We start from the raw sequence: 24,106 nt of genomic DNA on the forward strand, positions 1-24,106 counted from the left end.
GGAGCTTGGTTCCTTGAGGAGAGGCCATCATCAGCTGGGCTCAAGGAGACTCGTACGTCATTGAAGGGCTCTACGCGCACTGGGGCTGTAAGGACAAGACCATTCTTCTTCTTCCCTCCACAGGGTGGTACGGAATGAGGAACTGAATAACGTTCTTCAGGACCGCACTGGTGATCTCAGGACCTGCCAAGAATGACGCAGTTGTGCAAAGGAGCGTGTGTCAGGATGTACCTGCTTCAGAAATGGGATGCTGGGCCAGGTGACCCCCAGAGTCCCTTCCAGTCTAACTTTTTCTGTGAGTCTGTGTGTGCAGGAATTCTCTCTGGCTCTGAACTGAAAGCCAACATGGAGATAAGAAAGGATAATAAAGGCAGTGAAGCTCTCTTACAGATCCAGTTATCCAAGTGATGTAGCTACCATCCTTTAGTCTTCGGTACGTCACAAAGGTCTTTTCATCTCCCTTGCCAGCTCAAAACAGTAAGCAACATAGGTGGCAGCGAGTGGTGGCTGCAGGTCAGCTTTTAGTTAATGTGATTTCTCCTCTTATGGATTATCATAGGATTATCCATGTTGGCATCCAGCATTGTTCCAAATTGACTTGTTTCCTGTTTTTTCAGTGCCAAGGTACAAAAAAAGCCATCTACCTAAGGGGAGAGCCCATTCACACCAGAACTTCAAGGAGCCCCCTTCACCTCATCCGAGTGCAAAATTTTCTTCCCAGGCCCTTCTGAAGGGCTATGTGCACATCCTTGTTCCTCAGGATAGAAAACCCAGGGTTCAGCAAGGGAGTCAGCACAGTGTAACTAACAGAAATCAGAGTGTCCTTCTCCAGGGAATAGGCAGATTTGGGCCTTAAATAGGTGATGGAGATGCACCCAAACAATGCAACAACCACAGTGAGATGGGAGACACAAGTGGAAAAGGCCTTATGTTTCCCCCCACTAGAGGGGATCTTGAGGATGGTGTTGAAGATCAAAACGTACGAGAGAAGAATCAACAAGAATGAGCCAAACACAACCACAACACAAAAAATAGAAATTACTGTCTCACTTCCATGATCTTCTGTGCAAGCTGCCTGAATGACAGGAGCCATGTCCCAGAAGAAGTGATTAATTTCCTTTTCTCCACAGAAAGGCAATGTGACTATAAAGCAGGTATGCATCAGGGACAAGGTAAAGCCAGTCACCGTTGCAAAGGCCACTAGCTGACTACGGACTCTGTTGGTCATGAGGACTCTGTAATGTAAATGTTTACATATAGCCACACATCAGTCATACCCTACTGCTGTTAGAAGCACACAGTTAGTGCCTCCAAAGCCAGTGAAGAAAAACTTCTAAACGGCATATCCAGTAAAAGAAATGGACTTTTCTTCTGTTATTAAATTTACCAGCATCCTGGGAATGACAGCAAATGTATAGCAAGTTTCTGAAAAAGAGAGAATGGAAAGGAAGAAATACATGGGGATATGAAGATGACGATGGAGCCTGATAATTGTCCTTAGCAGGACATTTCCAGTGAGGGTGACCAGGCAAGTCAAGAAAAAAAAAAAAAAAGACAACAGAATCTGAAGATCTAGAAAATCTGAAAATCCAGTCAAGATGAACTCCATCACTTTGGTTTCATTCATCATAAAGTCTCTGATCTAGAAAGAGGTCGTTGTCAAAAAGAAATCTGACATGAATGGTGAGAATAGTAACAAAACCATTTCCCCTTCATAACCCCCAAAGCACACTATAACAGCAGGGAGTAGTCCTCTGACACAAATGGACAGTATTTCTACAGTGAAGCAATAATAACAGTAAGCAAGAGAACTTTGTTTCCTTTTAAGTTCCCTGCTTCTTTGCAAACTCTCCTTTCAGCTTAGGAATATTATTAAATGTAGTTTTATAAAACATTTCTGTGCTGTTCCTCCAGTATGAAGTAAAATGGTAAGAAAATGAAGTTCAGTATCTTACTCCAAAGTCAGAGTAGCAGCTCAGTCTAACAGCACTGAACGTACAGGGTAAAAATCACTTGAGGCTTTTTTGAGGCTGAAATCCCAGTGTTTTTTATCTCACTGCAGAATAAATTTTGGTATTCTGGGACTAGAGGGTCTAGAAGTGCAACAGTATTCAAAACCAGATGGTTTAAATAAGGGGAAGGAAAATATGGTTTTATGCTTGGACAAAATCTTCACAATCTTCACTGTTCCTCTAGCATTGCAAAATAAAATCCAGCAAGCCATTTCTTTCTATGATGCAATATATATGGTGCATATGGATGCTGGGCCAGGTGACCCCCAGAGTCCCTTCCAGTCTAACTTTTTCTGTGAGTCTGTGTGTGCAGGAATTCTCTCTGGCTCTGAACTGAAAGCCAACATGGAGATAAGAAAGGATAATAAAGGCAGTGAAGCTCTCTTACAGATCCAGTTATCCAAATGGTGTAGCTACCATGCTAATGTTGATGTTTGTCATGCTGAAATCAGGAATGGTCAACTTTAGGGAAAGGAGATTTCTTTATGCCCACCTGTCATTCACTTTTAAAATTCAGATTTTAATTTTGTAATAATTAGATTTTTTATTTTTGATTTTCATTAGGTTATATTTTTAATATAAGAATAAATAATATAATAAAGCCATATTTTTAATCTTTTTAAATTATTATTATTATTATTTCATGGATGCCTTGGAAAAAGGAATTTGGCCCCTCAGAGTTCTTGAAACAACTGCAAGGAACCTCTAGCTTTTAAATGTAACTGGGGCTGTTGTCTTTTGAGTTTCAGGTGCTATTTCTGTTTTTCAGTTCTGCTTTTCTCATGTTCATTAGAAAAAGCTGAAGTTCTACAGGGTTCAAGTAGGATAGACTAACTTATCTGGTTTATTGATGCTCAGGGTTAGAACATCAGCAACCTGATAGGAAATATAGTAATTTTGTGTTGTGATATTCATTAGACTGTACAGAGAAATAGAGACAAATGCATTTGTATAATCTCTTGTGTTACATTTTAACCACTTAAAATTCAGTGAGAAATACCCAAAGAGCTCAAGAAGAGCCAAAAGACAGGAGATAGGTGAAAGCCTAGATCCTGAACTACATGGAATGAAAAACTCTTTTCCTTCTCTGAAACTTCAGCAAGGCTTGCTTCACCTGCTTGTTCCTCAGACTGTAAGTCAGGGGGTTCAAACTGGGGCTGAGGAGACTATGGAAAAGGGAAAGAACTTTCTCCCTCCCAGATGAGTTACCACTCCCAGGCCCCATGTACATGAAGATGGCATTTCCATAAAACAGACCCACCACTGTCAGGTGGAAGCCACAGGTGGAGAAGGTTTTGTTCCATCCTGCCGCAGAGCTGATGTGCAGAATGGTGGACAGGATGTGTAGGTAGGAAGTTAGGATTAAGGCTAAAGCAAAGACGAGGAAGCACACACAAACAGCAAAGATCAGGACTTTATTGGCAGTAGTGTCAATGCAGGCCAGCTTTAAGACAGCAAGGATTTCACTGAAGAAGTGGTCAACCTCGCAGGGGCTGCAGAAAGGCAGGTGTAAAGCCAGAGAGGCTTGTAGTGTGCCAAATAGGAACCCAAAAGCCCATGAAACTGCATTAAGGGTGAGGCACACCCTCCAGTTCATGATAACAGCATAGCAGAAGGGATGGCAGATTGCCACAAAGTGATTGTAAGACGTCACGGCCAGCAGTACACACTGTGTAAGTGCAAAAATTAAATAAAGACGTATCTATGTCCCACACCCAGCAAAGGAGATGATTCTGCCTTGTCCAAGGAGGTTCCTCAGCATATGGGGACATTGTTGGAGGCGTAGCAGATGTCCATGATGGAGAGGTAGCAGAAGAAGAAGTACCTGGGGCTGTGGAGGCGGTAGTCCAGGCAGATAAGCACAAAGACAAGTGTGTTTCCCATCAGAGTGGCAGAGTAGAGGACAGAGAAAATGCCAAAGAGGCAGTGCCGCAGAGCTGGGTTGCTGGAGAACCCCAGGAGGATGAATTCTGTGACAGACATTTCATTCTGCATGCTGTGCTGGAGGTGAGACAGCACAAACTGTGACCACAGGGATCTGGAAGGGAAGGAGCAAGGAAAAGGAAAGAAAATTGAAAGTTTTCCTAAGAATGTTGCATCCTTTATTCTTTATGGAGCAGCTCCCTTCTCCCTGTTTTTCCCTCTGACCCCAGTGGAAGGTGCATACTACCCTTACCATGCTGAGCAAAGTAGATCTGAATTGCAAGCTCTAATGTCTGCACAAACTTATAGCAGTTTTGAGAAATCTCGGACAACTTTACTGACTAGCTTTTCCTTGATGTCTGTCTTTTTCTGGGTTGGGTTTTATTTTGGCGGGGGTGGGGTTTCTCTGTTGGAGAAAATAACAGCTCTCTATCATGATGAAGATTGCAGGTGTTGATTAAGGTGAAGTCAGAACATCTTCAAAGCAGCTTTTTAAAATTAAGTCCATATTAAAATGAATGCACAGTTCATAGAATGATTCCAGTTTTACCATTAAACCAACTAGCATTTCTAATCCATTGCTGTGTCATCTTTACCTTAGTGAAATGCATTCATACTGAATCCTGCAGTTACTTGATTCATTATTCTATATCTAACTTCATTTCGGATTGCTGAACAAACTGAGAGCTACACTTGGAGGCACAGCTGATAATTATTGCTAAAAGAATGTTCTAACATTTATACACAAGAGTTTCCTTACCTGCAGCATCTGCATAAATGTGATTTGTTCAGCTCCGTGTTTTTGATTAGGGAAACCTTATTAGAAAGTTCTGTATACTTTCTCAGACAACAGGAAAAACAAAGAGCTATTCCACTCTGTTCAGCTCCCTACATTCATTTGTTCTTAAAGCCAAAGTTTTATGTGTAATGTGTCTAAAGGGACACTGTTTTGATTGCCAAAAGGCAGTACAATTAATCTCAAGTATAAATCCCCAGAGTTCCATACCTGAACTCAGGGGATCCTTCCAGATAGTAAATACTACTTTATTCTGAAATGGACATGGCATTGTACTTACTGGCCCTTCATTCATATGGGTTTCTTTTCTGTTAAACACAGTCTCCTCCATCACTTTCCCCTTTATGCCTTCGCTGCCTCCCAGAATTTCCCTGCCTCCAACAGTGTACAGAGCTTTTTGTTTCTGAGATACTAGCATAGGATAAATCCTCCTGTTAGGAGTTGCCAAATCCAGTATCTCAATGCAGTACAATACTGCTGCAGCTCTATGTCCCCATGTTCATTGAAGTAGTGAGGCTGAGCATGTGTTTTCCAACTGGCACACATACACTTGTATACATATATACATGGCCTGTCACATAGATCCACACTGACTGAAAACAAAGCACTCACATAAATACAAAGAGCACAAACAGCCTTGATCCTGTCTGCTCTCAGGCTACTCAGGGTGAAAGACACTTGGTGGAAAATATGTACACATAGAAGCAGTATGGGTCCCATCAGTAGCTGGCCTTAGGCAGTTAACCTATCCAGTACATGGCCCCAGGATTCTATGGTCTCCCAGCTGCCTCAGGTACAAAACCATACACACGCAAAAGGGTCTCTTCAGTAGCTGTTCCAGACCTACAACCTTACCAGATCCTCTGGTCTCTCTTGTAGCTGGCTTGGGCCTCCCAGTCCCTCCAGTAGCTGACTCTCAGATCCTCTGGTCTCTTCAGTATCTGTCCCCGACCTGTGGCCACTCCAGTCCCTGGGTCCCAAGACCATTATTCTACTTGCTGACGAGTCCAGCTTGATGCTCACTAGCAGTTGCACACACTGACATACACACCCTCACAATATGCACACTCTGCAGTCTCCACAGCTGCTGGTGCCTCAGGTCCATGGTCCCCTATGGCCCAGGGTCCTTTTCCAGTTGCTGGCACTTAGACCTTTCACACAAAGTAGAGACCTCCTCATTCAGGAGAACAGAAATGGAGTTTAAGAAGAAGATGGGACAGATTTTGGTGATATCATAGGCAAATCAGAACAAACAACAACCTGTGGTGTATCTGTATTCTGGGTTTTATTTAACAACCAACAAGTTTAGCCCCTACTTGATTGTTTCTCACACACACACATGTGCACACACATTCACACATGTGAGCCGATGAAGTTCAACACATACACAGTGCTACAACCCAGAGACCGTAAATTCCCTTCCCAGCAGGGAGGTTACTGCAGGTCGGGGAAGGTCAAGCAGAAAGTCATGTTGGTTCCTGCTGTGCAGCTGCTCGCCATTACCAATTTCAGAGGTTTCTGTCAAGGTCCCTGGACATCCCCTGGTATTTGTCTCCGCGCAGCTCTCTGTTCTCCAAGATCTTCCCCCACTTCCTGGATATTTCCTCCGGCCAAGATCTTCACCTTTTTCTTTCTAGGTCCCCTTCTTCTTTTCAAGATCCCTTCTTTGTTTTGGGAACCCTTCTTTTTGGCATGACCTCTTCTTTCTGGAACCTCATGCCCCCAGTTTTCCCAATCTAAATTGCCTGAGTAGTACAATGCCTGATCAGCCTCCTAATTGATGGGTCTGTCTCCTACCTCTTTATTAGTTGTAGGATTCAGGACATTGCCACTTTTGCTTATTCCAGGTGTTACCAAAATTTACAAACAGCCCATACTGGTTGCAGTTAGCAAGTAGCAGGCTTCTGCTTGATAGTTCAGAATTCAGTTTCAGACATTCACACACACAGACTTTGCCATACACATGCACCCAGTCATGTGTTGCCTGTTAACATTCACAGTTTAAGCTATTTTTTTTTGTTTGTTTACCACAGGTGTTCAGATGCAGGGCATGACCAAAGAAGTGCATTCCCCACTTCAGTCTGTGAGGTGAGCAGGAGAGAGTCAATACTCTTCTGGTGAGTCTCATACCCAGACTATGTTGTCTATCCCTCTCCTGTGACAGCCCTGGGAAAACGCCACATCTGGGGGATCTGTTGCCTCTGCCTAGGTTACTGGGATTCCTGTCTGCCGTTGCTCCTTTGTACCCCTTTGTGTAGGTGGAGATGAATATTTAACCACATAGTGTAACACCTACAACACTGGAAAAATGAGAGGCTGGAGAGGGTCCAGTGCTGAAGGTCATTGTTATAAAATGCTGTTTGTGAGAGGCAGGAGACCTAGCTCACCTGCTTGTTCCTGAGATGATCTATAAGAAGCACTGTGTGCAATATGCTCTGTTAAACACTCTGTGTCTATGTCTGCCTGCCTTGTCCTGGCTACAGCGCCCCATGCTGGGGGAATGCCATGGAGAGCAAGGGGGATGCTTCTTCCCCAAGAGCAACTGAGGATGCTCAGCTGAGTGCTGCTGCAGGGGCCAAAGTGGGGAGGGAGGGAGGGAAACACAGGAATGGGGGAGCTGGGAGTGATAGGGCAGACTGGGAGATGTCTGAGAGGGTCAAGAACCCTGTAAGCACAGGAAGCGGTTAGAGGAGAACAGATTTGAGGCCCTTTGGTTAACTGTCCCCTCAAGATCTGGACCTTCTCTAGTTACCATATTACCTTGCAGTTTAACAGCCCATTGCAGAGATCCTGACTGGGAGACCACTGTCCATTGTGGAGTTAGTGATCTACATAACAGTTAACCTGAGTAGGTGCAGGTCTGTGCTGTGCTGTACATACAGCGTAGCCCTTGGGCTGTGTCCCCACATGTGTCCCTTGGCTGCAGGATAAATTTAGCTGGTTGATTGTGGCAGAGGAGCCTACAAGCTCCTGCTTGGTACCAGCAATTGCATCACCTGCGTGTCCTTGCCTTTATCTAAAGTGCAGCAAGAGAGTCTCATGAACATCTTTTATGAACAGAGTTATTTCCTTCTAAGAAAAATTGTATAATAGCTTGAATGACCCAAAAGGAGGAACTTCTCCACAGACAGGATCTGTACATTGTGCCAAGGGAACATCCATCTGGGGTCTGTCTGATGCTGCATGAATGCAGGGATCCCAGCATCTGAAGGGACATAAGATTTACTTGCTGCCTATATGCCTCTTCTTATTCTAGCTTATTAAAACAGCTGTTTTATTGAGTATTTATTAATTCATTCTTACTGAGATCCAGAAAGAATCCTGCATTGTCTCCCTCTCTCACCTCATCCCCCTCCCTGATGCAGAACATGTGTGCTCTAGTGAAGCTTACCAAGGGTAACTTTTGGGATGCTCTCTGCAGGGTGGGAGGGAAGAAGGTTTGATTTCAAAGCCCTGGCCAGCTCCCACTGTCATTGCACTGTTGCCATGAGCAGGAGCAAGATATTCCATACACATGTGGTGGACAGAACAAGACATCACCAGCTCATCGTACAGAGGTGAAGATCGATGCTAGACTCATGGAAATCCATCTTTCTTGCTGTTACACAGCCACTAATTCAGTGATGGAAAAGTAGCTGTGATGGAGATGAGATTGTTTAAGATACTGTATGACCTTCGAGGATATTTAGTCCCATTCTGTCCTCCTTCAGTCTGCTGCAGTGTTCCCATAGCACCGTTCAACTCAGCTTTTGAAGTATCCTCGCTTTACCCCTGTCCTACAATCAGTCACAAAACAGTGACCCTACTGCTCACAACATGCTGAGCTTTACAGCTTCTCTACTCCCAGGCACGCAATGTCACCTGAGACTTCTGCTGACTCTTATTCATGCCCCAGACTCCCACTTAACTGCTGACAGCCCCTCAGCCCTGCCACTTGTGCAACCTACTCAGCGTAACTCTTGCCCTCCGAAAAGGGACCAGCAGTGAGGCTCACACCCCATCCATGAACATGGCCCCATCCAGAATGCATCCTGTTACAGTTAAAGATTGACCAAGGTCCCACAAGGCCCTTCTTGCAATCAGTGCAGGCACATGAGCTGGTATGGTGTATGCAAGCTGGGCTGCCTTGGAAGGGTTTCTAAGTGCCTGGAGCCAGGGCTGGGTGCAGAGGCGAAAAAGGTGTATAGCTTTCTCCTTGATTGGTTTCTAGCCCTAACTTGGATATTTTGGAAGAACCCATAAGACAGGTGAGGTTCAACAGTGCCTCAGACCTCAGCTCCATAACCATTGTGGTGATAACCAGTAGTGTGAGTGCTTATTTTCTCTTGAAAGTCTTCTGATATTTGTGGTTCTCTTAAAGCCTAAGCTTATAGCATAACTGGAGTTCCTAACAGTCTTAGTTATATTAAAAATTCCTGAGCTCATGGTTGGACAGAAAAGCTTGCAAACATGATGCAAGTCTTTCTGAAAGGCTGCTAAACTCTTGCAAGTTTACTGAAAAATGCATCTCATGGTTTTAAGACAATCTCCTTGTGTTTGGGAAAAGGAAGGCCATGACACAGGGCATTGGAGATAGTGACTGGAGCCTGATCCTGCACCCACCAAGTCAGAAGCTTTTTCTGGACTACAGTCCCTCAGAGCACAGCAATACTGCACAATAGTTTCCAATAGAAAGCTAAAGCCTAAAAGCACAGCAGGAATTTTAGGGCTGTAACACTGTGTTCTGGTGCTTCGTCAGCCTTCTGGATTAAACACAAACTGTCATTCACAGACATGCCAATGCATGTCAAATGATTATCCTCATATCAGGAAGTCTCAGCTGGTGGCAGGGGAGGTTACTGAATATCATCATCCTATTCTCTATCAAATCACATTTTTGACTGCAGTTTTGCATGTTGTGAATGGCACACTACTAAGTCCTAAACTTGTCACTCCTGGGCACACTACACATGTGGAACTTCATATCTGGTCTGTCCATACTTTTTCTCATGGGAGTGATTTTAACGCCTTGCATACCTGGTTGCAGAGCTAGAGCCCAAGTCCTGTTTCCACTAAGCTTGTAGGACAGATTTGTTTTCACTTCCAGCCTCTTAGAAATCTTTGCTCCACTTATTATTCTGCTTGGGACACTATAGGAGATTTAGCTTGTCGCATTTTGCCATTCCCCATTTGCCATATCACCATCTCGGTTCAGAACAAACTTCTCAGTTATCTCTCTCAGTGCATTCCCACTTTGTGCCACTAAAGCCTGTGGAATACCCCCCAGTTGTATGAGCTCTCAATAATGCATATCCTTATATTTCTTGCTATTGAATTCTATTAACCCAGAGAACAATGCTGGATATTTTATGCTGATTTTTTTTCCCACTTCAGTCTGTTCAGTTTTGGAATATGGAAAATTAGAATATGGAAAATAAGGACAAATGTAGTTTGCTAAAAATTTAACCAAGAAGTTACTAATGAAACCAGGTCAAAGCTTACAGGGAAGGTCGAGATTATGAACTATCAAACAAATCAAAATAACAAGGTCTGAGAGATGCCATTTCTTTGTGTTCTGAACTCTTCAGTGACAATTCTGACAGAGTTGACTCACAGGTTTCGGTTTTATGTCATAATGGCATATTGCATTTGGTTGACTCATTGATTTCCTGGCCCAGAATTTTGCCTTGTGACTTGCAACTTCAATTGCATTAACAAGAATTTACCACGTTAATGTACTTTGCTATTTACAAATAATTCCAAAGAATTGTTAACGTACTCTTGAAAAATATGCATTTATTTGGGTTTGTGCATTAGACAGTGTGGAAGGAATCTTCCCCAGCCCCCACTTGAAAATGAAACAGTTTTCAAGTTATAATATTAAAAAATACACTTTTGATAATTTTGAACATAACCTCCCCTTTTTTAGGGAGAAGAGCTTTTAATTATAATTGCATTGAAGCTTTCCTTCATTTGTTTTCTTTAATTTATGAATTAAAACTGTGAAGTTCATAGTGTTTTATTATGTCCCATTGATGATACTGTTACCAATTAGTCCTAGGTTTTGATTTACCACAAATATATATCCCAGAGGTCTTACAGGGTGTATAAAGGTGTGACTTGTTTGAATTGCATGTATTCAGAAAATGTGTTCTATACCCTGCATTTCTAACAGCTAGTTTTTCTCCTAAAAGGAATGTAGTTACGATGTCTGTCCCTTTTTTTTTCCAGTCCTTGTCAGGGAGATAGGAAATACTGCTGCTAACATCTCAGGGAAGAAATTAACGGCAAGACTGAGCAAAGTTTGCATCAACCTGTGACTTCAGAGTTGTCATCAAAGGTATGTTTCTTCAGGTAAGAAATTCCAGCAGCTTCTGCAAGGCAGCATTTGGTTTCTGATATTACACATGTAGGTAAGCTGAACGGTAGGGTCCTGAGAACTACAAAGTTCACACACAGAGCACTGTGACTATTGTCAGTGATGAAGGATTTAGCCCCGTTTCTTTCTTTTACAGCACTGTTGGTGTGAAACATTTCCCTGGTTTTGCCTTTCCTCTTATTTCACTCTGCATTGTGATGAAGCTGTCAATTATAGTTAGGATTTACTTAAAACATTAAAATGTATTTAAATGGGTTACTATACAGCACTAATACTGAAACTGAACGAATCAGCAGTTTGATTTATCTGAAATTACTAGCTTTTGAATATTGCATCATAGAAAGAAATGGCTTGCTGGATTTTATTTTGCAATGCTAGAGGAACAGTGAAGATTGTGAAGATTTTGTCCAAGCATAAAACCATATTTTCCTTCCCCTTATTTAAACCATCTGGTTTTGAATACTGTTGCACTTCTAGACCCTCTAGTCCCAGAATACCAAAATTTATTCTGCAGTGAGATAAAAAACACTGGGATTTCAGCCTCAAAAAAGCCTCAAGTGATTTTTACCCTGTACGTTCAGTGCTGTTAGACTGAGCTGCTACTCTGACTTTGGAGTAAGATACTGAACTTCATTTTCTTACCATTTTACTTCATACTGGAGGAACAGCACAGAAATGTTTTATAAAACTACATTTAATAATATTCCTAAGCTGAAAGGAGAGTTTGCAAAGAAGCAGGGAACTTAAAAGGAAACAAAGTTCTCTTGCTTACTGTTATTATTGCTTCACTGTAGAAATACTGTCCATTTGTGTCAGAGGACTACTCCCTGCTGTTATAGTGTGCTTTGGGGGTTATGAAGGGGAAATGGTTTTGTTACTATTCTCACCATTCATGTCAGATTTCTTTTTGACAACGACCTCTTTCTAGATCAGAGACTTTATGATGAATGAAACCAAAGTGATGGAGTTCATCTTGACTGGATTTTCAGATTTTCTAGATCTTCAGATTCTGTTGTCTTTTTTTTTTTTTTTCTTGACTTGCCTGGTCACCCTCACTGGAAATGTCCTGCTAAGGACAATTATCAGGCTCCATCGTCATCTTCATATCCCCATGTATTTCTTCCTTTCCATTCTCTCTTTTTCAGAAACTTGCTATACATTTGCTGTCATTCCCAGGATGCTGGTAAATTTAATAACAGAAGAAAAGTCCATTTCTTTTACTGGATATGCCGTTTAGAAGTTTTTCTTCACTGGCTTTGGAGGCACTAACTGTGTGCTTCTAACAGCAGTAGGGTATGACTGATGTGTGGCTATATGTAAACATTTACATTACAGAGTCCTCATGACCAACAGAGTCCGTAGTCAGCTAGTGGCCTTTGCAACGGTGACTGGCTTTACCTTGTCCCTGATGCATACCTGCTTTATAGTCACATTGCCTTTCTGTGGAGAAAAGGAAATTAATCACTTCTTCTGGGACATGGCTCCTGTCATTCAGGCAGCTTGCACAGAAGATCATGGAAGTGAGACAGTAATTTCTATTTTTTGTGTTGTGGTTGTGTTTGGCTCATTCTTGTTGATTCTTCTCTCGTACGTTTTGATCTTCAACACCATCCTCAAGATCCCCTCTAGTGGGGGGAAACATAAGGCCTTTTCCACTTGTGTCTCCCATCTCACTGTGGTTGTTGCATTGTTTGGGTGCATCTCCATCACCTATTTAAGGCCCAAATCTGCCTATTCCCTGGAGAAGGACACTCTGATTTCTGTTAGTTACACTGTGCTGACTCCCTTGCTGAACCCTGGGTTTTCTATCCTGAGGAACAAGGATGTGCACATAGCCCTTCAGAAGGGCCTGGGAAGAAAATTTTGCACTCGGATGAGGTGAAGGGGGCTCCTTGAAGTTCTGGTGTGAATGGGCTCTCCCCTTAGGTAGATGGCTTTTTTTGTACCTTGGCACTGAAAAAACAGGAAACAAGTCAATTTGGAACAATGCTGGATGCCAACATGGATAATCCTATGATAATCCATAAGAGGAGAAATCACATTAACTAAAAGCTGACCTGCAGCCACCACTCGCTGCCACCTATGTTGCTTACTGTTTTGAGCTGGCAAGGGAGATGAAAAGACCTTTGTGACGTACCGAAGACTAAAGGATGGTAGCTACATCACTTGGATAACTGGATCTGTAAGAGAGCTTCACTGCCTTTATTATCCTTTCTTATCTCCATGTTGGCTTTCAGTTCAGAGCCAGAGAGAATTCCTGCACACACAGACTCACAGAAAAAGTTAGACTGGAAGGGACTCTGGGGGTCACCTGGCCCAGCATCCCATTTCTGAAGCAGGTACATCCTGACACACGCTCCTTTGCACAACTGCGTCATTCTTGGCAGGTCCTGAGATCACCAGTGCGGTCCTGAAGAACGTTATTCAGTTCCTCATTCCGTACCACCCTGTGGAGGGAAGAAGAAGAATGGTCTTGTCCTTACAGCCCCAGTGCGCGTAGAGCCCTTCAATGACGTACGAGTCTCCTTGAGCCCAGCTGATGATGGCCTCTCCTCAAGGAACCAAGCTCCCAGAGTTTCATCAGACCTATGGCACAGCATGCCCCCGGGCCCCCGAGTTGGTGGCCGTCAGCTCCACGTCCATTGATGCCGCATTCAAACTGAGACTGTCGGAGAGAACAGCTGGGCTTGTGACTCTTCTCCTCTTGGCTGCTTGGTGGGAGACTGAAGAATGCCTTGTTCCTCTGGAGTGTACCAGTTGTCTGAATGCAGGGACACAGACTGGCTCTCTTAACACCCTTCCACGCTATGTCGGTAGGTTGCAGTCAATAAACCTGAAGCATGGCCAGAGAAAAGGACAACAGTGACTTGCTCTTGCTATCGTGACTTGTGCCCATGGTCTTGGCGGGAGAGGGACAAAGCTGTTGTTAAGTCCAAGCCGGGAAGCTGATCTGTCCCTGGTTTTCCTCTATCAGAAAGCATCTGCCCTAGTTATGCCACCCAGCAAAACACTGCCCTACCTCACGGCTGGGCCGGCTGCACACACCCGTATTAGCGTTTGAAGGAGCAGTACCTATCTCAGTGATGCGGATCCAACATCTTGCTTGGGGGCTGGGTCATTTTCTGCTCATGCCCAAGGCTTACTTCTACTTCCCTCCCTCAAGTCCCTCCTCCCTGGCCAGACTCAGCAAGATTAGAAGCAACCACCAAGTCACTTGGTGCCTGTATGAGCACCTCTTTCCCACCTGAGAATGGTGCTATTTGAGTCTCATGTTCTCCCTTCCTGCACACACGCAATCTAAGCCCTCCTAAAACCACCTTCTTTCTAACCGCATCGCAAACCACGTTAGACTAACTCGCTCAGAGCACGCACTTTTGCTAACTGCTCCAAGCATCCCTCAAGATTTTCCCCGTTCCTTTCTAAAGACCGCTGCACCTGACTCATTAGGACAGGGACAGGGACCATGACGAGGAAGTTTATATTTAAGCACATTTTGCTGTTGAAACTATCTGTGAGCTTTAGCCCTCCTGAGCTAAAGTCCTCCCCTTTGGCCAGAAAATGTGAGCCTGTGCTCCACCCCACTGTTATGTTCCCCTGGACATCGTATGGCTCACCAAAGCCAAGCGCACAAGATATTGTTGTCTTTCTTTCCGGGCCTTCCTTCAAATCACGGGGCATGATTGCCATCGCAGGCCAGGACTGCAGGAGCTTCACCTTTCACAGTTCAACAAAGGCCAGATCCACAAGGGCATCTCAGCATTGAAATTGCAGCTAATTTTTGGCATGCTGCGCAATCAGGTGCTTTTTCCCCATCTCCACCTCCCCACAGCCAATTGCGGTTTTCTCAGCAGCAATCTCTGTTTGTTTTGGTCCTTGGGGAGAACCTCTGGGGTCTGGGGTTTGGGGCTTGGGGTTTGGGGTTTGGGGTTTGGGGTCTGGGGAGGGATTTCACAGTGGGTATCCGACAGGAGTCACTTCATCCCTAAGACAGCAAGGGAAGCACAGCTGAAGAGCACCGCAGGGAAGGGAGGAGCAGGTGAAAATGGCTCTTCCAGGGAGCAGCTGTAGGTGGAGAAGCAGATGGAAGAACACATGAGGAAATGGCTGAGAAGGGAACTGAACCTGAGCTAAGTAACAGGTGAAATCCCAGCTTCTATCTAACAGCGATCGGGCGACAAGTGCTACAGCAGCAGCAGTGGCTGTGCCTGACCTGCCATGCAGGCAATACGCTGCCAGAGCCTGAACCGAGCACGTGGGTCATGGAGCCCTACTCAGTACTTTGGGTAACGGAGCCTGCGGGCCGAGGCTCTGCCTGCCCAAACGGCACAGGGGAGGGTCCCGTGGTGTGGGGAGAGGAGCCACATGAGGCATCATTGCGGTGTCAGCGTTTCAATGATGACAAGACTGACAGGGCTTCTGCAAGTGTCACGGGTGTCGTGGTTTAGCCCCAGCCAGCAACTCAGCACCACGCAGCCGCTCGCTCACTCCCCCTACCCCGATGGGATGGGGGAGAGAATCGGAGGAGTAAGAGTGAGAAACGCTCCTGGGTTGAGATAAGAACAGTTTAATAACTGAAATAAAGTAAAAGAGTAATGATAATAATAACAATATAATAATGATAATAACAATAACAATATACAAAGCAAGTGAGGCACAATGCAATTGCTCACCACCCGCCGACCGATACCCAGACAGTTCCCGAGCAGCAATCGCTGCTCCCTGGCCAACCCCCCCCAGTTTCTATACTGAGCATGACGTCATATGGTATGGAATAGCCCTTTGGTCAGTTTGGATCAACTATTCTGGCTGTGTCCCCTCCCAGTTTCTTGAGCACCTGGCAGAGCATGGGAAGCTGAAAAGTCCTTGCCTAGCATAAGCAGTACTCAGCAACAACTAAAACCATCAGCGTGTTATCAACATTCTTCTCCTACTAAATCCAAAACACAGCACTATGCCTGCTACTAGGAAGAAAATTAACTCTATCCCAGCCAAAACCAGGACAACGGATGATTCCCAGTGCCGTGGTTGTGCTGCGACACAGGCCACAGTGGGGGTTGTTGAAAGTTAAGATTTCTGGTTTTGCAAAGCATTTACATGTCTGCTGGTGACAATGTTAGGGGCTGGCCGCACAGGGCCGCCAGACAATACTTGGTGAAGCCCCTGGGGCTATGAGCAAAGCCAATGCAACAACAGACAGTTCCTCCCCCAAGACAAGGACAGATGATGACCTCTGCTTCTCTGTCTTCCTTGGCCACAGGCAGCCAGCACCACCCGGTCGGCAGCTCTCCCCTTCTGCCACAGCCCGAGGGTCTCTTGGCACAGCCACTGCAAGCATGGGAATGCAGGCACGGTGGACGTAGTGGGGGAAGACGGCTGCAGGCCTTAGCTGTGATTCCCACCTGCCTACCTACCCAGGGACGCTCATCAGCCTCGTACCACCTGTGCATAGGGGGAACACACCTCGTCACCTGCCTTGTCCGCTCTCATGTCCATAATAAATATAATCCTTCTTCTGTTTGCAGGCATGCACACAAATGCATCTACACGTTTGTCTTAATGGCAGCTTGTTGGGAATAAAAGCTCAGCTCGTGCTGGTCTTACGCTGAATCAAAAAGTTTATTACTGTGGTTGGGATTGCTAAACTGCGATTAGGATCAAGAAACAAGGGTCACCCTTTCAGAAAGACCAAAATGCCCCATTTCATTTCTTTAGGAATGAAAGGCGTAACACAGAGGGCTCTTGCTGGTCCACTGCCTCTAGCTCTTTCTCTGCCTTGCCCCAGCAAATATGGGACTTTGTCCTCTCCCACTTTCCCATGTTGGCCGTGATAATTTTCTCTGTAGCTCCAGGATCCCCTTTTGTCCAAAACATTGAATCTGCAGCCGTGTGCCATTGCTGACCCCTTTCCCTCTCTGCACTCATTTCCTTTCTTCCTTTGCCTCCGTTTTCTCTCCATTTATGTGCCTTGAAGGCTCTGGTGTGCCCCCTCTGAGTCCCTCTGCTCTGGTTATCAATCTCAGGTTACCTTGCACAACACACCTCAACACCAGGAAAGGAGAGGACAAACACACTGGTTATCCTTGGCTCGTTTTCAGATTTCCAGGTGTGGCGTGCCTTTTTTAACCTTTGATTGCCCCTATAAACTGGAAAAAATTTAAATCTCCTCGTATTGCAGCAGGTGACTTTGTTGCATTTGGAGCACAGACTTTTAGTCAGGAATACCTGTTTAGCTTATGAATTCCCCATAGTATCAGTTGTTATATCAGTATCATTTACAGCAGCAACAAGAAATTTGTGGTGCCACTGAGACAATTTCCCAGGTGTCCTAGAGAAGTGTTTGTGCACTACCTATTGTCTCTGAGGCTTAAAGACAATGGGAGGGGTGTGTGTGTCTCCCATTGTCTCCACTGGAAACCACTTCTGGAACACGTTAGTACAAGAAGATTGAAAGAAGGGTGTGCTTCAACCATTCCTTGAGCCAAAGCGCTTCATGCCCTGAGTTGCTGTAAAATCCTGCAACGAGCTGGGTCACCTGTTTGTAGCAGTTTTGAGTGGAATGCGTTTGCCTGTGGAAAGCAGACAACACACTTGCGTATGGCACGTGCCCACTTCCTTTCTCTTCCCTCTCCTCCCATGTAGCTCCAGGGAAAACTAACTTCAGCCTAGACATATAGGGTACACACTTAACACCCAGAAGATGTTGCAGTGTGGAAATAAATAGGAAAAGTGGGGAAAAATGAATAACGGTCACTGTCAGAGAGTGGCTTTTCCTGCCTTCCCAGGGTCCCGAGTGGGGATACGCCTGATGGGAAGATCCCACAGGAGTGCCTGTCCTTGCGTGCTTCGCCTGGAAGAAAGGCGGGCAGTGTGCTCAGGCTGGATCCGGAACCTGAGGGCTCTCCGAGAGCCATGGAAAGAAAGGTGTGGAAGACACCGGCCATTGGGCTCTGCCTGGGCAGGCGGCTGTGGGAATTGGGGTGCTGGCTGTGATGAGCCCAAATGCTTTCCTGCCCTCCAGACCCAGGAAGGGCAAACGCAGCTGGACTGCGGGGCACTTGCTGTCTCTCCCATATTCCCCCTTGGGACAGCGCAAGAGGAACCTCCGGGGCCCTTTGCTCTTCTAGAAACATTCACCCTCACCATCCCGCACAGCCTGTGCCCATCCTTTGACGAGGCAGATCCCTCCTTCCCCTCTCAGCTGCTTCCAGACCAAGCGCAAGCCTGCCTGAGCTGGAGGCAGGTGCTGCCCGGCAGGGCCAGTTGCCCTCCAGGCAGGTTCCTGCCCTCTTTCTCAGCAAGGGCTGCTCTACAGCCTCCTTTTGCAGAACTTTCTGCCTGCATCCAGCTGCACGCCTTTGTCCAGCCAGGAGACGCTAGTCCAACACACGGCACAAAAGGCCCCACGTCCCACATGGCATTGCAAAAGCTTTTATTGTGCCCTTAGACCATAGCTCCTTGCCTGTGTAGCACTCCTTGCCTTGTCTTGCCGGTGTGGGGCAAGAGCTTCTACTGTCTTCTCACTCGACAGCAGCAGTGGCACGGGCAGGTGCAGCCCTGTGCGTGGGGCGCCTCTTCTTACTCTTGGTTGTCTTCCTTCTGGAGGGTGAGGCCACGCGCTGGCTTGGGGGGAGAGCCCTGCCGCGGCGCCTGGGCACGCCGTCTTGCAGGAGCTGCTTGAGCACAGAGCTCTTCTGCACCGCCGCCTGCAAGTGCGATGGAGAAATGCGCTGCTGCTTGCTCTTCTTGGAAATCTTGCCAGCCACGTCCAAGGTCTCGTGCGTCACCCACTGCAGCACCGCAGCCAGATAGACGGGGGCCCTGGCTCCAAAGCGCTCAGCAAAGTGGCCTCTGCGCAGCTGCCTGTCTACGCGGCTCACAGGGAAGAGCAGCCCGGCCCGCGAGGACCGGGAGGAGCGGCTCTTTTTGGCCTTTGCTTCGCTGCCTGTGGAGGGGCCCCCAGAACATGTCACTTGGGGCTCCCGCTCCTGCTCGGGCACTGTGCCGACCCCCTCTGCCTCAGACATGCTGCTCGCAGCTTGCTCCCGCAAGTATCTCCACGCTGCGCCTTCCTGTGCCCTGCCTGCCTTGCCCGCCTGTCCTTGCTTCCCTTGCTGGCCCTCGCTGGTGGTTCCTGTCTCGGGGCTCAGGTTGCCTGTGCTTTTCCTTGCCGGCCTGGCCAAGCCTTGCGTGTGGCAGGGCGGCCAAGGACCGAGCCCGCTTTGGCCGAGATGCCCTCTCCTGCGCAGGCTCGGGCCCTTTGCTCAGTTGCACAGCAGGAGCAAGGGCTCTCCTGGGCTGGCGGGGACCAATAGCGAAGGACTTCCCCTGTGACCTCACCTCCCTGCTTGTGACATCATCCCCGCTGGCTACGCCCTTTGCGGGTGAGCTCAGGGAGCAGCTCCGCTCCCCACCTCCGCTCGTTTTCCATGGAAGAGGCTTTCCCAGTGCTTGGCATGGTGCGGGGGGACTCGCTACAAGGCCGAGTGCTCTCCTCTCCTCTGCATTCTCCTCCCTGGCCCTGCCCTGCGGCAGCTCTCCCTTTAGCCCTTGCCTCTCCCCTCCACCCAAGCATTCTACATTGCCCCTCTTGGGGAGAGGACCTCCTTCCCTTTGCCCTTCCCCATGTCACGGGATCCCAGAGCCACTGGCTTCCCAAACTTGGGTCCCGTTGTGTCCTTCCTGTCAAGGCCCGTCACCCCAGGAGGGTCGTTAGTAGAGACGTATTAAGCAGTGACAAAGCCTGCAGTTTGAAAGGTCCAGTGCCAGCATGCATTCTCCCCTCCTCCATTCCAGTCATGCCCCTTAGCTGGAAAAATTACCCTATATTTGTGTCAGGCGTGTGAGAGAGAAATGCAGGGACTCCCCACGCCACTTAAGTTTCATCAAGTCATTGACGTTGTGTCTGAGGAGTTGCACTTACGTGATAGAAATTTTCAAAGCTCTGTGATGAAGGATGTTTAAAAACAAACCTTTGGGCAAAGGGAACAATACCTTCTCTTCCCCGAAGATACCAGCCTTGGTTTTGTTCTTCTTTCCTTTGATTTTCATGTACGCTTCCTCACTTTTATCTTTGTATGTAGACCTTCATGGCACGAGGTTATTAGGTACGTGGCTTAAACTCCTCTGTAGCCTTAGCTGGGCAACAAGTAACTAAGAAGCTGCAGTAATTTATTGTTACTATTATTACTCCTAGAGTTATTGTCATGTGAAAGTCTGCTTGAAAGTGTGGAATATTTTCAGTCCTTGTAGCATTTCAAGGTCTAATGGCGTATTTGGGAAAAGATCAGCTTTTCTAATGGATTAAGCGGTGATACTATTGTTTCATTCCTTTGTGTTATGATCATTCTTTACAGCAGAACTTTTTTGCGTAAATGAGAAAAGGAAATCAAATCCTCACGACAGAATTAATCCTAGTTATCTGGATGTGCATCTTGTGCTCATCCTCGTGTTGTCCATCATATACCTGCTTACGCTTGCCAGAAATGTCAGCGTTATGGTAATAATAAGGATTGACTGTACTCTCCCATTTAGTTCTTTTCTTATGTTCCTTCATTTTCATAGATCTCTTGTTAATTAGTCATTGTCCCTAGCGTGTTGGCAAATTTCTTTGAAGAGACCAAGACCATTTCATTTATTGCTTGTCTTATGCAGATGTTTTTCTTCATTGGTTCTTCATGCTCAGTGTGTTTCCTTCTAGTAGCAATGGTTTATGATTGCTGCTTTGCAATATGTAAACCTTCAAACTCATTCTCATGAACCCCAAAACCTGTACGCACCTGCTGGCCTTTTCAGCACTGATTGGGTTTGTGCCTTCTCTGAGAGAGACGTCTTCCATATTTAACTGAAGTTTCCATGGCCAGAAGATTAACCTCTTTTTTGTGACGTGGCACTTGTGATTATACGCCTTGCATGGACAGCAGTGGAACGGAATTTTTCATGTTCAGTCTTAGCATGTTGGTTATACTTGACTCACTCCTATTGATGCTGCTTTCTTATGGCTTCATTGTAAAGAAAATTCCCTCTACTGAAGAGAAGCAAAAAGCTTTTCCTAAGTGCTTTTCTCATTTTGTTGCAGTTGTTGTGCACTTTGAATGTGTCTCCATGATATATTTGAGGCCCAAATCCAGATCTATCTTGGACGAAGACACTTTTCTTCCTGTTACTTGTACGGTAATGACTCCCTCGTTAAACTCTGTAGATTATAACTGGAACAAACACGAACACGCAGTTGGCCCTTAGGAAGACCCTTGGTAGAAAATACTTCACTGAAAGCACATTCAGGGCTCAGTTAGAAAGCCAGTTTAACCCCTGGAGAACTCCCCGCCCAATCCAGCAGCTGACACTGTCACGGCAAGAAAAGGCTGTGATAGCAACGGCATCACGGGAGAATCTTGCCTATTCAGCATGTTCTGTGAATTAAGTGTTCCTCAGAAATCACTCTCATGCAAGAAAACCTTCAGTGAACAGAGGGTGGTAGAAACATGACTTCAGAAATCCATACCGGATAGCAGTATTTGCAACTGTCCTTCCTAGGCGTCTGCTTGAACACACTCTTAGTTTTCTTTCCACTGGGCCATTTTTGTCCCAGCTAGAAGGTAGTCTTTCTAGGAAGTCCACCTCCTTATGATTGTTTTTAGGAAGTGATTAGGAGGATGCCAATATCATCAGGCCTGCAACAGGCATCAGTATGGTGATACCAGTATGCTTGATCCGTCTGTCTCAGATGTTTCCCTGCTAACCACTGAAAGCATCCCGTTCTCTCCAAACCATCCTGAGTGAAGAAGTTGTTTTGGCATGTGTTCTGTGGTCAGAAAAACACGTTTGCTTTATGGTCCTGATTAGGTTGTGGTAATCAAGGGCAGGGGTGCCCAGCAGGTACTCTTGGACAGCCCAGATCATGATTTGCGAACTTTATTATCCCAATCCTTGTCCCTCCCATCCTCCACAGCAATCTCCTCCCATATAAACAACCTGCCCCCTTTTTCTCACTCATCCCAGTTGTACTACATCTGTTACCTAACTTGAGATTTTTCACACTGTTATCTAGGCCCTATATGGTATTGCTCATATAACCTCACTATGGCTGGCCTTGCAAAATTCTTGCCACCAATACCTCCCTCCAGCTACCGTGAAGTGCAATGATTTCTCACATAAACTGCCCCTTAACCACCTGAGAAATCCAGCCATTCTTCATGGTGCTGCCTGTAACTTTTGTCAACCTCTCATACTGTTACTTGCCACTTTGGGCAATTTCGTACGCCATGGCCAGTACTTTCCTATGCCTTGGCTGGTTAGGGCAGCCTACATGCGCCGGCAGCCCTAGCAGTTACCATGGTGGCATTTCAAACACAAATGCAGCCCCAAAGAACCACTCTTAGAAGAGGCAGCGCAGCTCCTGGGCTGAGAGTTCACCGTGTCTGCAACCTGAGGAGGCAGCAGAGGGAAGGGTTTCTTAGGGTTTCTTAGCCTCTTCCCAAACCAATGTCACAGAGCTCTTCCTGATTTCTTCCTGAAAACTGGGTTTCCCTGTTTCTCCATTGCACAAATTCTGCTGGTTTTGGTGTTCTCTTTCTTGTACTTGTCTGGTCTCATCAACAATATCCGTACAGTGGTGGTAATAAGGCTTGATTGTTCTTTCCGTTTGTCCATGTACTTCCCCTCTACTCTCTCCTTCTCAGGGACACAGCATACCTTTGTCATTGTCCCCAGTATGCTACTACATTTAGTGAGAAAGCAAAAGGTCCTTTCCTTCATGGGACATGCTACCCACATGTGGTTTTTTCCTTGGCTTTTGATGCAGCGATTGCATGCTGCTAGCATCAATGAGACGTGATCATTATGCCTCAGTCTGTAGGCCTTGCAATTACCGTGTCATCATAAGCCACAGGTTCTGCCTGCTGCTGGCAACTTCTTTGGCGTGGACTGGATTTCTGTTCTCAGTAACAAAGACATGCGTTATTTATCTTTCGGCAAGCAGAATAAAACTAACCACTTCCTCTGTGATGTGGCACCACTTCTTAAGCTTGTGTGTGCCAGGAACTGTCTGGATGAAATGGTCATTTTTACCATTTGTCTTCTGGCTGCATTTTGCTCCTTCTCCTTCATTCTGCTCTCTTCCCTTCTAACTCTCAACAGCATCCTGAAGATCCCTTCCACTGAGAGAAGGTGGAAAGACTTCTCCATCTGTGCATCCCACTTTACTGTGGTTATTATGCACTTTGGATGTGCCTCCATCACTTTTTTGCAGCTCAAATCCAGGGTACATCCTGAATGAGGATGTTCTGATTTCCGTCACCTACATAGTGGTAAGTCCCCTGCTGAAACCATTGGTGTACAGCCCGTGGAACAAAGATGTGGAAGTAGCTCTCAGAAACAGCTTTCTTGTGAAAAACAAATCTTTGGGGTCCCTGAAATTTATCCAGGAGTGAAGTCGAAAAACCTGTACCGGTGGAAAGCTTGTATTTCAGCTAGCTGAGAGGTGTGATAAGGTCGTTTTCCCAACCAACAGGCTGGAGACAAGCAAAGGAAGAAGCTGCATGGGGATGGCAGAGAAGCAGTGTAGTGGAAATGGGCAGCACAGAGCCACGGTGCTCTTTGCAGTGTGGGTCAGAAGTAGCAGTGGGCAGCTTTCCATCTGGGGAGTATGTGGGGAGGGGAAGCGTCAGCTAGGTGTTGTACTAGTGCTGTGTGCCCTAGGTTGAAATATAAGGCACAGCCTCCTAGCCATGCTTCATTTGTGTGACTGAGGCTCATCCCCACAAATGCAAAGGAACAGAATTAAGCAGAAGGGACAAGGGCAGGTGGGCAAACACCAGTACCCTGAGCAGAGCCACCAGAGCACCCTGACCCAGCCCTTCTCAGGGCTGCCACAGGGCAGTGAGCAGCCCCATTGTGGGGGAGTGAGATCCACCACATGAGTCAATGGGAGGGACTCACTTACAGACTGCCTAGGGGTATGGGACTCCTTACAGGATCATGGGAAGAGCATTTTGAGATTGTGTGAGCCCTTACGGGATC

At 46.2% G+C, this 24,106-nt stretch overlaps 4 protein-coding genes across 4 annotated transcripts; 1 reads left to right on the forward strand and 3 right to left on the reverse strand.

Annotated features, from left to right (window-relative positions):
- Positions 1–688: 688 nt before the first annotated feature.
- Positions 689–1,636, reverse strand: LOC104037751 (olfactory receptor 10T2-like). The gene is given in 1 exon segment (XM_009491868.2): positions 689–1,636. A coding segment is annotated over 1 exon segment (942 nt). The 5' UTR covers positions 1,631–1,636.
- Positions 1,637–3,069: 1,433 nt separating this feature from the next.
- Positions 3,070–4,007, reverse strand: LOC104029658 (olfactory receptor 2A2-like). Its single transcript, XM_009481081.2, is given in 2 exon segments — positions 3,070–3,776; positions 3,779–4,007. Coding segments are annotated over 2 exon segments (936 nt in total).
- Positions 4,008–12,023: 8,016 nt separating this feature from the next.
- On the forward strand, positions 12,024–12,971 carry LOC142593354 (olfactory receptor 10T2-like). Its single transcript, XM_075708612.1, is given in 1 exon segment — positions 12,024–12,971. A coding segment is annotated over 1 exon segment (942 nt). The 5' UTR covers positions 12,024–12,029.
- Positions 12,972–18,606: 5,635 nt separating this feature from the next.
- Positions 18,607–20,137, reverse strand: LOC142593404 (uncharacterized). Its single transcript, XM_075708707.1, has 2 exons — positions 20,081–20,137; positions 18,607–19,344 (listed from the first exon to the last, which is right to left on the reverse strand). Exons 1-2 carry the CDS (start codon positions 20,135–20,137, stop codon positions 18,607–18,609), a joined length of 795 nt encoding a protein of 264 aa, XP_075564822.1.
- Between the last annotated feature and the right edge of the window lie 3,969 nt (positions 20,138–24,106).

This window comes from Pelecanus crispus, chromosome 1 (assembly GCF_030463565.1).
Source record: "Pelecanus crispus isolate bPelCri1 chromosome 1, bPelCri1.pri, whole genome shotgun sequence".
Classification (NCBI taxonomy): Eukaryota; Metazoa; Chordata; class Aves; order Pelecaniformes; family Pelecanidae; genus Pelecanus; species Pelecanus crispus.

Bases quoted from the DNA above. Each gene is read 5' to 3' on its own strand.
- LOC142593404 (XM_075708707.1), bottom strand. From the start codon at position 20,137: ATGAAAATCAAAGGAAAGAAGAACAAAACCAAGGCTGGTATCTTCGGG. The intron at 19,345-20,080 runs GTATTGTTCCCT...AACTGAGCAAAG, and splicing joins GTATCTTCGGGGAAGAGAAG to GGCCCGAGCCTGCGCAGGAG.